Source organism: Gobio gobio (genome assembly GCF_949357685.1).
Source record: "Gobio gobio genome assembly, chromosome: 20".
Lineage (NCBI taxonomy): Eukaryota > Metazoa > Chordata > Actinopteri > Cypriniformes > Gobionidae > Gobio > Gobio gobio.
In genome coordinates, this window is record NC_137113.1 from 1,844,857 (window position 1) to 1,857,416 (window position 12,560).

Here is a 12,560-nt window from a genome sequence, read left to right on the forward strand (position 1 = left end):
GTTGAGTTCAGGTTTGATTCAGTTAAGATTTGATTTGGTTTAGTTAAGATTTGGTTCAGTTCAGATTTGATTTGGTTCAATTCAGATTTTTTTGGTTCAGTTCAGATTTGATTTGGTTCAGTTCAGATTTGATTCAGTTCAGATTTGATTTGGTTTAGTTCAGATTTGATTTGGTTTAGTTCAGATTTGATTTGGTTCAGTTCAGATTTGGTTCAGTTCAGATTTGATTTGGTTCACTTCAGATTTGATTTGGTTCAGATTTGATTTGGTTGAGTTCAGATTTTATTCAGTTCAGATTTGATTTGGTTCAGTTCAGATTTGATTTGGTTGAGTTCAGATTTGATTCAGTTCAGATTTGATTTGGTTTAGTTAAGATTTGATTTGGTTCAGTTCAGATTTGATTTGGTTCAGTTCAGATTTGATTTGGTTCAGTTCAGATTTGATTTGGTTTAGTTCAGATTTGGTTCAGGTCAGATTTGATTTGGTTCAGGTCAGATTTGATTTGGTTCAGATTGGATTTGGTTCAGTTCAGATTTGATTTGGTTCAGATTTGATTTGGTTTAGTTCAGATTTGGTTCAGGTCAGATTTGATTTGGTTGAGTTCAGATTTGATTCAGTTCAGATTTGATTTGGTTCAGTTCAGATTTGATTTGGTTCAGTTCAGATTTGATTTGGTTCAGTTCAGATTTGGTTCAGTTCAGATTTGGTTCAGTTCAGATTTGATTTGATTCAGGTCAGATTTTATTTGGTTCAGGGTCAGATTTTATTTGGTTGAGTTCAGATTTTATTTGGTTCAGTTCAGATTGGATTTGGTTTAGTTCAGATTTGATTCGGTTCAGTTCAGATTTGATTTGGTTCAGTTCAGATTTGATTTGATTTGGTTCAGTTCAGATTTGATTTGGTTCAGTTCAGATTTGGTTCAGTTCAGATTTGGTTCGGTTTAGGTTTGATTTGGTTCAGTTCAGATTTTTTTTGGTTCGGTTCAGATTTGATTCGGTTCAGTTCAGATTTGATTTGGTTCAGTTCAGATTGGATTTGGTTTAGTTCAGATTTGATTCGGTTCAGTTCAGATTTGATTTGGTTCGGTTCAGATTTGATTTGGTTCGGTTCAGATTTGATTCGGTTCAGTTCAGATTTGATTCGGTTCAGTTCAGATTTGATTTGGTTCGGTTCAGATTTGTTTTGGTTCAGATTTGATTCAATTCAGTTCAGTATAAAAAGTTAAAGAACAGCATTTATTCAAAATAGAAATCTTTTGTAACATTATACACTACCGGTCAAATTTTAAACATCTTTTTTTGGAAAATATTAATACTTTTATTCAGTGAGGATGTCTTAAAATGATAATAAGTGACAGTGCAGACTTGCATTGTTAGAAAATAATAAATACGGTTCTTTTTATTCATCAGTGAATCCTGAAAAAAGTGTCACAAAAAATATTAAACAGCACATTTTCAACATTGATAATAATCATAAATGTTGATCATCAGATCCTCATATGAGAATGATCAGTGAAGGGTCATGTGACTCTGAAGACTGGAGGAATGATGATAAATTCAGCTTTGATCAGATGAATCATCAGCTCATGTCCTGACTGGAGCAGGTGTGTGTGTGTGTGTGTGTGTGTGTGTGTGTGTGTGTGTGTTCGTACCCGCTCCGCCTCAGGAAGACACTGCAGCAGCTCCACCGTGTTCTGTGATCGTGTGTGTGTGTGTGTGTGTGTGTGTGTGTGTGTGGTCGTACCCGCTCTGCCTCAGGAAGACACTGCAGCAGCTCCACCGTGTTCTGTGATCGTGTGTGTGTGTGTGTGTGTGTGTGTGTGGTCGTACCTGTTCTGTGATCGTGTGTGTGTGTGTGTGTGTGTTCGTACCCGCTCCGCCTCAGGAAGACACTGCAGCAGCTCCACCGTGTTCTGTGATCGTGTGTGTGTGTGTGTGTGTGTGTGTGTGTGTGTGTGTGGTCGTACCCGCTCCGCCTCAGGAAGACACTGCAGCAGCTCCACCGTGTTCTGTGATCGTGTGTGTGTGTGTGTGTGTGTGTGTGTGTGTGGTCGTACCCGCTCCGCCTCAGGAAGACACTGCAGCAGCTCCACCGTGTTCTGTGATCGTGTGTGTGTGTGTGTGTGTGTGTGTGTGTGTGTGTGTGTGTGTGTGTGTGTGTGTGTGGTCGTACCCGCTCCGCCTCAGGAAGACACTGCAGCAGCTCCACCGTGTTCTGTGATCGTGTGTGTGTGTGTGTGTGTGTGTGTGGTCGTACCCGCTCCGCCTCAGGAAGACACTGCAGCAGCTCCACCGTGTTCTGTGATCGTGTGTGTGTGTGTGTGTGTGTGTGTGTGTGTGTGTGTGTGTGTGTGTGTGTGTGTGTGTGTGTGTGTGTGTGTGTGTGTGTGTGGTCGTACCCGCTCCGCCTCAGGAAGACACTGCAGCAGCTCCACCGTGTTCTGTGATCGTGTGTGTGTGTGTGTGTGTGTGTGGTCGTACCCGCTCCGCCTCAGGAAGACACTGCAGCAGCTCCACCGTGTTCTGTGATCGTGTGTGTGTGTGTGTGTGTGTGTGTGTGTGTGTGTGTGTGTGTGTGTGTGTGTGTGTGTGTGTGTGTGTGTGTGTGTGTGTGGTCGTACCCGCTCCGCCTCAGGAAGACACTGCAGCAGCTCCACCGTGTTCTGTGATCGTGTGTGTGTGTGTGTGTGTGTGTGTGTTCGTACCCGCTCCGCCTCAGGAAGACACTGCAGCAGCTCCACCGTGTTCTGTGATCGTGTGTGTGTGTGTGTGTGTGTGTGTGTGTGTGTTCGTACCCGCTCCGCCTCAGGAAGACACTGCAGCAGCTCCACCGTGTTCTGTGATCGTGTGTGTGTGTGTGTGTGTGTGTGTGTGTGTGTGTGTGTGTGTGTGTGTGTGTGTGTGTGTTCGTACCCGCTCCGCCTCAGGAAGACACTGCAGCAGCTCCACCGTGTTCTGTGATCGTGTGTGTGTGTGTGTGTGTGTGTGTGTGTGTGTGTGTGTGTGTGTGTGTGTGTTCGTACCCGCTCCGCCTCAGGAAGACACTGCAGCAGCTCCACCGTGTTCTGTGATCGTGTGTGTGTGTGTGTGTGTGTGTGTGTGTGTGTGTGTGTGTGTGTGTGTGTGTGTGTGTGTGTGTGTGTGTGTGTGTGTGTGTGTGTTCGTACCCGCTCCGCCTCAGGAAGACACTGCAGCAGCTCCACCGTGTTCTGTGATCGTGGAGCGTCGCTGTCGCTCCGACAGGCCGGGCGGAGCATCATGGCCTCCAGCACCACCTCATACAGGGTCCTCGTGATGAGCGGAGACGGCAGCTCTCGCAGGTAGTCCTTCAGAATGCCTGACCAAAATCAACAAAATCCATATTTTCATCTAGAAAACCCACACCTTGAGTCTCAGTAAGAATCATGGCGTCCTCAGGTGGACTGACCGGTGATGACGTTGACGTCGGGATAGAGCTCGTCGGTCAGAGTCACGGCTGCACTGTCTCTCTCAAACGCATCCCGCAACTCCTTCTTCACCGCCGCGGACCCACAGAGACGATACAATCCCACCACCTGCACACACACACACACACACACACACACACACACACACACACACACACACACACACACACACACACACACACACACACACACACACACACACACACACACACACACACACACACACACACACACACACACACACACACACAGAGAAACACACAGACACACAGAAACACACACACACACACACACACACACACACACACACACAGAAACACACACACACACACACACAGAAACACACACACAGAAACACACACCGTCAAATGTTCAAATGTTTCTCTCAATACTTCGATCAAAACTCTCCACATAGTGAGGATCATTAATAATTGCTTTGGCACAAAACACATTAAAGGGATAGTTCACCCAAAAATGAAAATGACCCCATGATTTGCATCCATCCATCATAAAAGTGCATCTATCATCATAAAAGTGCATCCATCCATCATAAAAGTGCATCCATCCATCATAAAAGTGCATCCATCCATCATAAAAGTACATCCATCCATCATAAAAGTGCATCCATCCATCATAAAAGAGCATCTATCATCATAAAAGTGCATCCATCCATCATAAAAGTGCATCTATCATCATAAAAGTGCATCCATCCATCATAAAATTGCATCTATCCATCATAAAAGTGCATCTATCCATCATAAAAGTGTATCTATCCATCATAAAAGTGCATCCATCCATCATAAAATTGCATCTATCCATCATAAAAGTGCATCCATCCATCATAAAAGTGCATCTATCCATCATAAAAGTGCATCCATCCATCATAAAATTGCATCTATCCATCATAAAAGTGCATCCATCCATCATAAAAGTGCATCTATCCATCATAAAAGTGCATCCATCCATCATAAAAGTACATCCATCCATCATAAAAGTGCATCCATCCATCATAAAAGAGCATCTATCATCATAAAAGTGCATCCATCCATCATAAAAGTGCATCTATCATCATAAAAGTGCATCCATCCATCATAAAAGTGCATCTATCCATCATAAAAGAGCATCTATCATCATAAAAGTGCATCCATCCATCATAAAAGTGCATCTATCCATCATAAAAGTGCATCCGTCCATCATAAAAGAGCATCTATCCATCATAAAAGTGCATCTATCATCATAAAAGTGCATCCATCCATCATAAAAGTGCATCTATCCATCATAAAAGAGCATCTATCATCATAAAAGTGCATCCATCCATCATAAAAGTGCATCTATCTATCATAAAAGTGCATCAATCCATCATAAAAGTGCATCCATCCATCATAAAAGTGCATCCATCCATCATAAAAGTGCATCCATCCATCATAAAAGTGCATCTATCCATCATAAAAGAGCATCTATCTATCTATCTATCATAAAAGTGCATCTATCTATCATAAAAGAGCATCTATCATCATAAAAGTGCATCCATCCATCATAAAAGTGCATCTATCCATCATAAAAGTGCATCTATCCATCATAAAAGAGCATCTATCTATCTATCTATCATAAAAGTGCATCAATCCATCATAAAAGTGCATCCATCCATCATAAAAGTGCATCCATCCATCATAAAAGTGCATCCATCCATCATAAAAGTGCATCTATCTATCATAAAAGAGCATCTATCCATCATAAAAGTGCATCTATCCATCATAAAAGAGCATCTGTCCATCATAAAAGTACATCCATCCATCATAAAAGTGCATCCATCCATCATAAAAGAGCATCTATCCATCATAAAAGTACATCCATCCATCATAAAAGTGCATCCATCCATCATAAAAGAGCATCTATCCATCATAAAAGTGCATCTATCCATCATAAAAGAGCATCCATCCATCATAAAAGAGCATCTATCCTTCATAAAAGTACATCCATCCATCATAAAAGTGCATCCATCCATCATAAAAGAGCATCTATCCATCATAAAAGTGCATCTATCCATCATAAAAGAGCATCCATCCATCATAAAAGTGCATCTATCCATCATAAAAGTGCATCCATCCATCATAAAAGAGCATCTATCCATCATAAAAGTGCATCTATCTATCATAAAAGAGCATCTATCCATCATAAAAGTGCATCTATCCATCATAAAAGAGCATCTATCCATCATAAAAGTACATCTATCCATCATAAAAGAGCATCTATCTATCATAAAAGAGCATCTATCCATCATAAAAGTGCATCTATCCATCATAAAAGTGCATCTATCCATCATAAAAGAGCATCCATCCATCATAAAAGTGCATCTATCTATCATAAAAGTGCATCCATCCATCATAAAAGTGCATCCATCCATCATAAAAGAGCATCTATCTATCTATCATAAAAGTGCATCTATCCATCATAAAAGTGCATCTATCCATCATAAAAGTGCATCTATCCATCATAAAAGAGCATCCATCCATCATAAAAGTGCATCTATCTATCATAAAAGTGCATCCATCCATCATAAAAGTGCATCCATCCATCATAAAAGAGCATCTATCCATCATAAAAGTGCATCTGTCCATCATAAAAGTGCATCTATCCATCATAAAAGTGCATCTATCCATCATCTATCCATCATAAAAGTGCATCTATCTATCATAAAAGTGCATCTATCCATCATCTATCCATCATAAAAGAGCATCTATCTATCATAAAAGTGCATCTATCCATCATCTATCCATCATAAAAGTGCATCTATCTATCATAAAAGTGCATCCATCCATCATAAAAGTGCATCCATCCATCATAAAAGAGCATCTATCCATCATAAAAGTGCATCTATCCATCATCTATCCATCATAAAAGAGCATCTATCTATCATAAAAGTGCATCTGTCCATCATAAAAGTGCATCTATCCATCATAAAAGTGCATCTATCCATCATCCATCCATCATAAAAGAGCATCTATCCATCATAAAAGTGCATCTGTCCATCATAAAAGAGCATCTATCCATCATAAAAGTGCATCTGTCCATCATAAAAGAGCATCTATCTATCATAAAAGTGCATCTATCCATCATAAAAGTGCATCTATCCATCATAAAAGTGCATCTATCCATCATCTATCCATCATAAAAGAGCATCTATCTATCATAAAAGTGCATCTATCCATCATAAAAGTGCATCTATCCATCATAAAAGTGCATCTATCCATCATCTATCCATCATAAAAGTGCATCTATCTATCTATCATAAAAGTGCATCAATCCATCATAAAAGTGCATCCATCCATCATAAAAGTGCATCTATCCATCATCTATCCATCATAAAAGTGCATCCATCCATCATAAAAGTGCATCCATCCATCATAAAAGTGCATCTGTCCATTATAAAAGTGCATCCATCCATCATAAAAGTGCATCCATCCATCATCTATCCATCATAAAAGTGCATCCATCCATCATCTATCCATCATAAAAGTGCATCCATCCATCATAAAAGTGCATCTATCCATCATCTATCCATCATAAAAGTGCATCTATCCATCATCTATCCATCATAAAAGTGCATCCATCCATCATAAAAGTGCATCTATCCATCATCTATCCATCATAAAAGTGCATCTATCCATCATCTATCCATCATAAAAGTGCATCCATCCATCATAAAAGTGCATCTGTCCATCATAAAAGTGCATCTGTCCATCATAAAAGTGCATCTGTCCATCATAAAAGTGCATCCATCCATCATCTATCCATCATAAAAGTGCATCTATCCATCCATCATCTATCCATCATAAAAGTGCATCCATGGGGTCATGTTCATTTTTGGGTGAACTATCCCTTTAATTCTGTTCTCACACAGACACAACCACAGACAAAACTCCTCAATGTTCATATTATAAAACTGAATACGACAGCAATTTGCTACATTTCTACAATAATATCATATAAACCATGAAATACTATAAAAACATGAAGCTGAACACCTACACAAGTGTTCATCTTTCAGTTTTCACTATTACGCATATCATGTTGTGTCTGGCTCTACTAGAGCAGGTTTTTCTGCTTGAGTGTTGATTATTCCTCATATTCTCCAGTGTTGCGGCTCCTCTATTCTGAGTCTGTCAGTAACTCAGTTTACTTCCTGTCTCTATGAAGCCCCGCCTTCTGAACAGAACACTGTGCTCTGATTGGTCGGCTGGAGCAGTGTGTTGTGATTGGTGTTTGGCCAATTACCATAACCGGCAGTTTCAACACACTACTAACTAACTCAACCAGGCCCCGCCCCTTTATTCTGCGCATGAATTATTATAATGAGGAATATTGTGGCGTGTTTGAGACTCCAGTGGAGGCGTTTCAGGAGTTCAGGAGCACTGACACTGATATAGAGAAGAACTCACACAGCAACATCACACACTCTCACCCTCAGTCCTCTCCTCTCGATCTCAGAAACACACTTCTGGATGACCAGAGGCACTCTGAGTGCGGACGCCTCCTTCTCCACCAGGGGGCGCAGCTCCACCCCGAACACCGTAGGCGGAGGCAGGTCACTGGGGCGGGGGAACGGGGTCACGAACTGCTCCAGAAGGGTCAACTTCACATACAGCAAACCACCAGGCTCCAGACGAACACACAGCTGCTGACTGCGAGAAGCTGCGGGAGAGAGAGACAGACGGAGAGAGAGAGAGAGAGAGAGAGAGAGAGAGAGAGAGAGAGAGAGGGAAGATAAACAGATCAGAGGCTCAGAGCGGCATCACAGCCAGGCAGGGCATGGGCGGTACGGCTGTATATACACAGAGCAAGGGGCACATTTCTCATATATTTGTTATCAACAGGCTTTGCATTGTTTACATGTGAAGGCAATGAAGAGACAGGAAGTAGAAACAGTAGAAATAGATCTATCAGTAACACTTTACTTGAAGGGGTGTGCATAAGACTGACATGACACCTTCATAATCATGACATGACACATCACGAATATGAAGGAGTTTTTATGCATGTTTACGACAACTGTCATTAAGTGTCATTCGCTCAATTATGTCATTTTTAATGCAAAGATGACATTATTTGAGATGTCTTTGTCATGACAACTTGACATAAACCAATACATCATAACCTGTCATAAACATGACATAGCAGATGAATTATCAAACTTAAGAAACGACTTCGCTTTATGGGTTATACTCTTGGAACTATCGGATGTTTGGAACTATTGGAACTATCGGATGTTTGGAACTATCAGATGTTTGGAACTAACGGAACTATTGGTTGTTTGGAACTATTGGAACTATTGGTTGTTTGGAACTATTGGAACTATTGGTTGTTTGGAACTATTGGTTGTTTGGAACTATTGGAACTATTGGTTGTTTGGAACTATTGGTTGTTTGGAACTATTGGAACTATTGGTTGTTTGGAACTATTGGAACTATTGGTTGTTTGGAACTATTGGTTGTTTGGAACTATTGGAACTATTGGTTGTTTGGAACTATTGGAACTATTGGTTGTTTGGAACTATTGGAACTATTGGTTGTTTGGAACTATTGGTTGTTTGGAACTATTGGTTGTTTGGAACTATTGGAACTATTGGTTGTTTGGAACTATTGGAACTATTGGTTGTTTGGAACTATTGGTTATTTGGAACTATTGGACCTATTGGAACTATTGGACCTATTGGAACTATTGGTTGTTTGGAACTATTGGATGTTTGAAACTATTGGAACTACTGGATGTTTGGAACTATTGGATGTTTGGAACTATTGGATGTTTGGAACTATTGGTTGTTTGGAACTATTGGTTGTTTGGAACTATTGGATGTTTGGAACTATTGGATGTTTGGAACTATTGGATGTTTGGAACTATTGGATGTTTGGAACTATTGGTTGTTTGGAACTATTGGATGTTTGGAACTATTGGTTGTTTGGAACTATTGGATGTTTGGAACTATTGGATGTTTGGAACTATTGGATGTTTGGAACTATTGGTTGTTTGGAACTATTGGATGTTTGGAACTATTGGATGTTTGGAACTATTGGTTGTTTGGAACTATTGGATGTTTGGAACTATTGGTTGTTTGGAACTATTGGTTGTTTGGAACTATTGGTTGTTTGGAACTATTGGTTGTTTGGAACTATTGGTTGTTTGGAACTATTGGTCGCTCCATGACACACTTTACTTCCGCATTCCTCAGTTCCTATGGAAGTCAATGGGAGTGTCGTAACTGTTTTTCAACGGCTCTGGATTTACCCACCCATAGACCTTGAAGAAATCAGGACAGAAGTGGTTAAAAGTGGACAAAAGTTATGGATTAAATCCCTCCCTCATCTACCGATCAACCAAAACGCATCCTCATACCCGGTGTAAACAAACAGGGCCAAAGAGAAGCTCAACTGTCCTTGCTTGATGTGTTCTGAAGATAAACAAAAGTCTTATGGTGCGTTCACACCGGACGCGAATGAAGCGTTTCGCACGAGTGATTTACATGTTAAGTCAATGCAAAGACGCAAATAGACATTCTGCGACGCGATTTGCGCGAATGAGGTGGCGCGAATTGCCAGAACTTTGGCGGATATTCGCGCTGCGTTATCCAATCAGGAGCTTGCTCTAGTAGTGACAACAATGAGGACATAATCTGCTTTATATTAATCATATATTAATATCTGGTTCAGACAAGTGTGCATATGATTATCACTGTGATAACATTAAATGACATGAAACACAACCCAGGCTCTTTTTGTTCAATGCAAGTTTATGTATTAATCAATAATACAAAAGTATAAGTAAAAGGTATAAGAAGCTATACATGAAATAAAGCAAACAATGCAGTCAAACATTCAAAGTCAGTGCTAGTCAACTACAATGATAAAGTAAAGTTAAAGAGCCTAAAAATAAAAAAGTAATGAAACTTATCTTTGCCCTCAGCCTAAACGATTTGTCTGGGAACAAATTATAGATCCATGAGAGCAAAGATCAGCCGTTACAAGACGAATTATAGCTCGAGACACCACAGAGACATCAGAGCCAGCGGCAGACTCCACACACACCAGATCACATGTTCAACTCCACACACACACACCAGATCACATGTTCAACTCCACACACACCAGATCACATGTTCAACACCACACACACCAGATCACATGTTCAACTCCACACACACCAGATCACGTTCAACTCCACACACACCAGATCACATGTTCAACACCACACACACCAGATCACATGTTCAACTCCACACACACCAGATCACATGTTCAACTCCACACACACCAGATCACATGTTCAACTCCACACACACCAGATCACATGTTCAACTCCACACACACCAGATCACATGTTCAACTCCACACACACCAGATCACATGTTCAACTCCACACACACCAGATCACATGTTCAACTCCACACACACCAGATCACATGTTCAACTCCACACACAGCAGATCACATGTTCAACTCCACACACACCAGATCACATGTTCAACTCCACACACACCAGATCACATGTTCAACACCACACACACCAGATCACATGTTCAACTCCACACACACCAGATCACATGTTCAACTCCACACACACAGCAGATCACATGTTCAACTCCACACACACCAGATCACATGTTCAACACCACACACAGCAGATCACATGATCAGCTCCACACACACCAGATCACATGTTCAACTCCACACACAGCAGATCACATGATCAAGTCCACACACACCAGGGGCACGTTCAAAGCTCAAACCGGTGCGCAACGTTTTGCTACGGTTTCCGGTTGAACGTCATGTTTCCTGGAAACGGTGTGTAACGGGTTTGAGATGCGTTTGATCTTGTTTGGTGGGTGTGTCAAAAATGTCAGCCCAATCAGCGGCAAAATGTATATAAACCACGCAGTTTTAAAGAGACAGCTCACACAATGGAAGTAAAGTTGTTTAATGTGTCCGCTGGTATTAGAAGACATGATTGTCGTAAGAGTTTAATATATATATATAATCAACATGATGATGCATTTATTTATATCTTTAGCTTAATTGCAAGGCAAGTTTATTTATATACCAAATTTCATATATGGTAATTGCTTGACATAAATTGAGAAAGAAAATACAAGCTATTAAAAAAGTAAGAACTAGAAATAAAATGATTTAAGCTAGAATTGATTACCAGGAGATGAAAAAGGTTCATTAAATGGGATTGGGATGTTGTCTTTTATTCTGGACGGCAAGGGCAGTGATTGCATGTATTTTGCACACCAGATCACATGTTCAACTCCACACACACCAGATCACATGTTCAACTCCACACACACCAGATCACATGTTCAACTCCACACACACCAGATCACATGTTCAACTCCACACACACCAGATCACATGTTCAACTCCACACACACCAGATCACATGTTCAACTCCACACACACCAGATCACATGTTCAACTCCACACACACCAGATCACATGTTCAACACCACACACACCAGATCACATGTTCAACTCCACACACACCAGATCACATGTTCAACTCCACACACACCAGATCACATGTTCAACACCACACACACCAGATCACATGTTCAACTCCACACACACCAGATCACATGTTCAACTCCACACACACCAGATCACATGTTCAACTCCACACACACCAGATCACATGTTCAACTCCACACACACCAGATCACATGTTCAACTCCACACACACCAGATCACATGTTCAACACCACACACACCAGATCACATGTTCAACTCCACACACACCAGATCACATGTTCAACTCCACACACACCAGATCACATGTTCAACACCACACACACCAGATCACATGTTCAACTCCACACACACCAGATCACATGTTCAACTCCACACACACCAGATCACATGTTCAACTCCACACACACCAGATCACATGTTCAACACCACACACACCAGATCACATGTTCAACTCCACACACACCAGATCACATGTTCAACTCCACACACACCAGATCACATGTTCAACACCACACACACCAGGGCTGCGTTCAGCCCCGACAAAACGTTGCAAAACGTTTTTTAAACGGAAACGGTGCTGCGTTGAACACCCTG

General features: G+C 41.0%; 1 protein-coding gene across 3 annotated transcripts in view; it reads right to left on the reverse strand.

Annotated features, from left to right (window-relative positions):
- Positions 1-12,560, reverse strand: part of syde1 (synapse defective Rho GTPase homolog 1) — a 63,333-nt gene that overhangs the window by 19,889 nt on the left and 30,884 nt on the right. For all 3 annotated transcript variants that reach the window (XR_013815328.1, XM_079801118.1, XM_079801119.1), the window contains exons 4-6: positions 7,908-8,137; positions 3,427-3,553; positions 3,167-3,336 (exon numbers count right to left, since the gene is read on the reverse strand). Coding sequence is in view for 2 of the 3 variants with exons in the window: in XM_079801118.1 (XP_079657244.1) it covers positions 3,167-3,336; positions 3,427-3,553; positions 7,908-8,137 (527 nt within the window). In the remaining variant the exon portion in view is untranslated. The remainder of the gene's footprint in view (positions 1-3,166; positions 3,337-3,426; positions 3,554-7,907; positions 8,138-12,560) is intronic.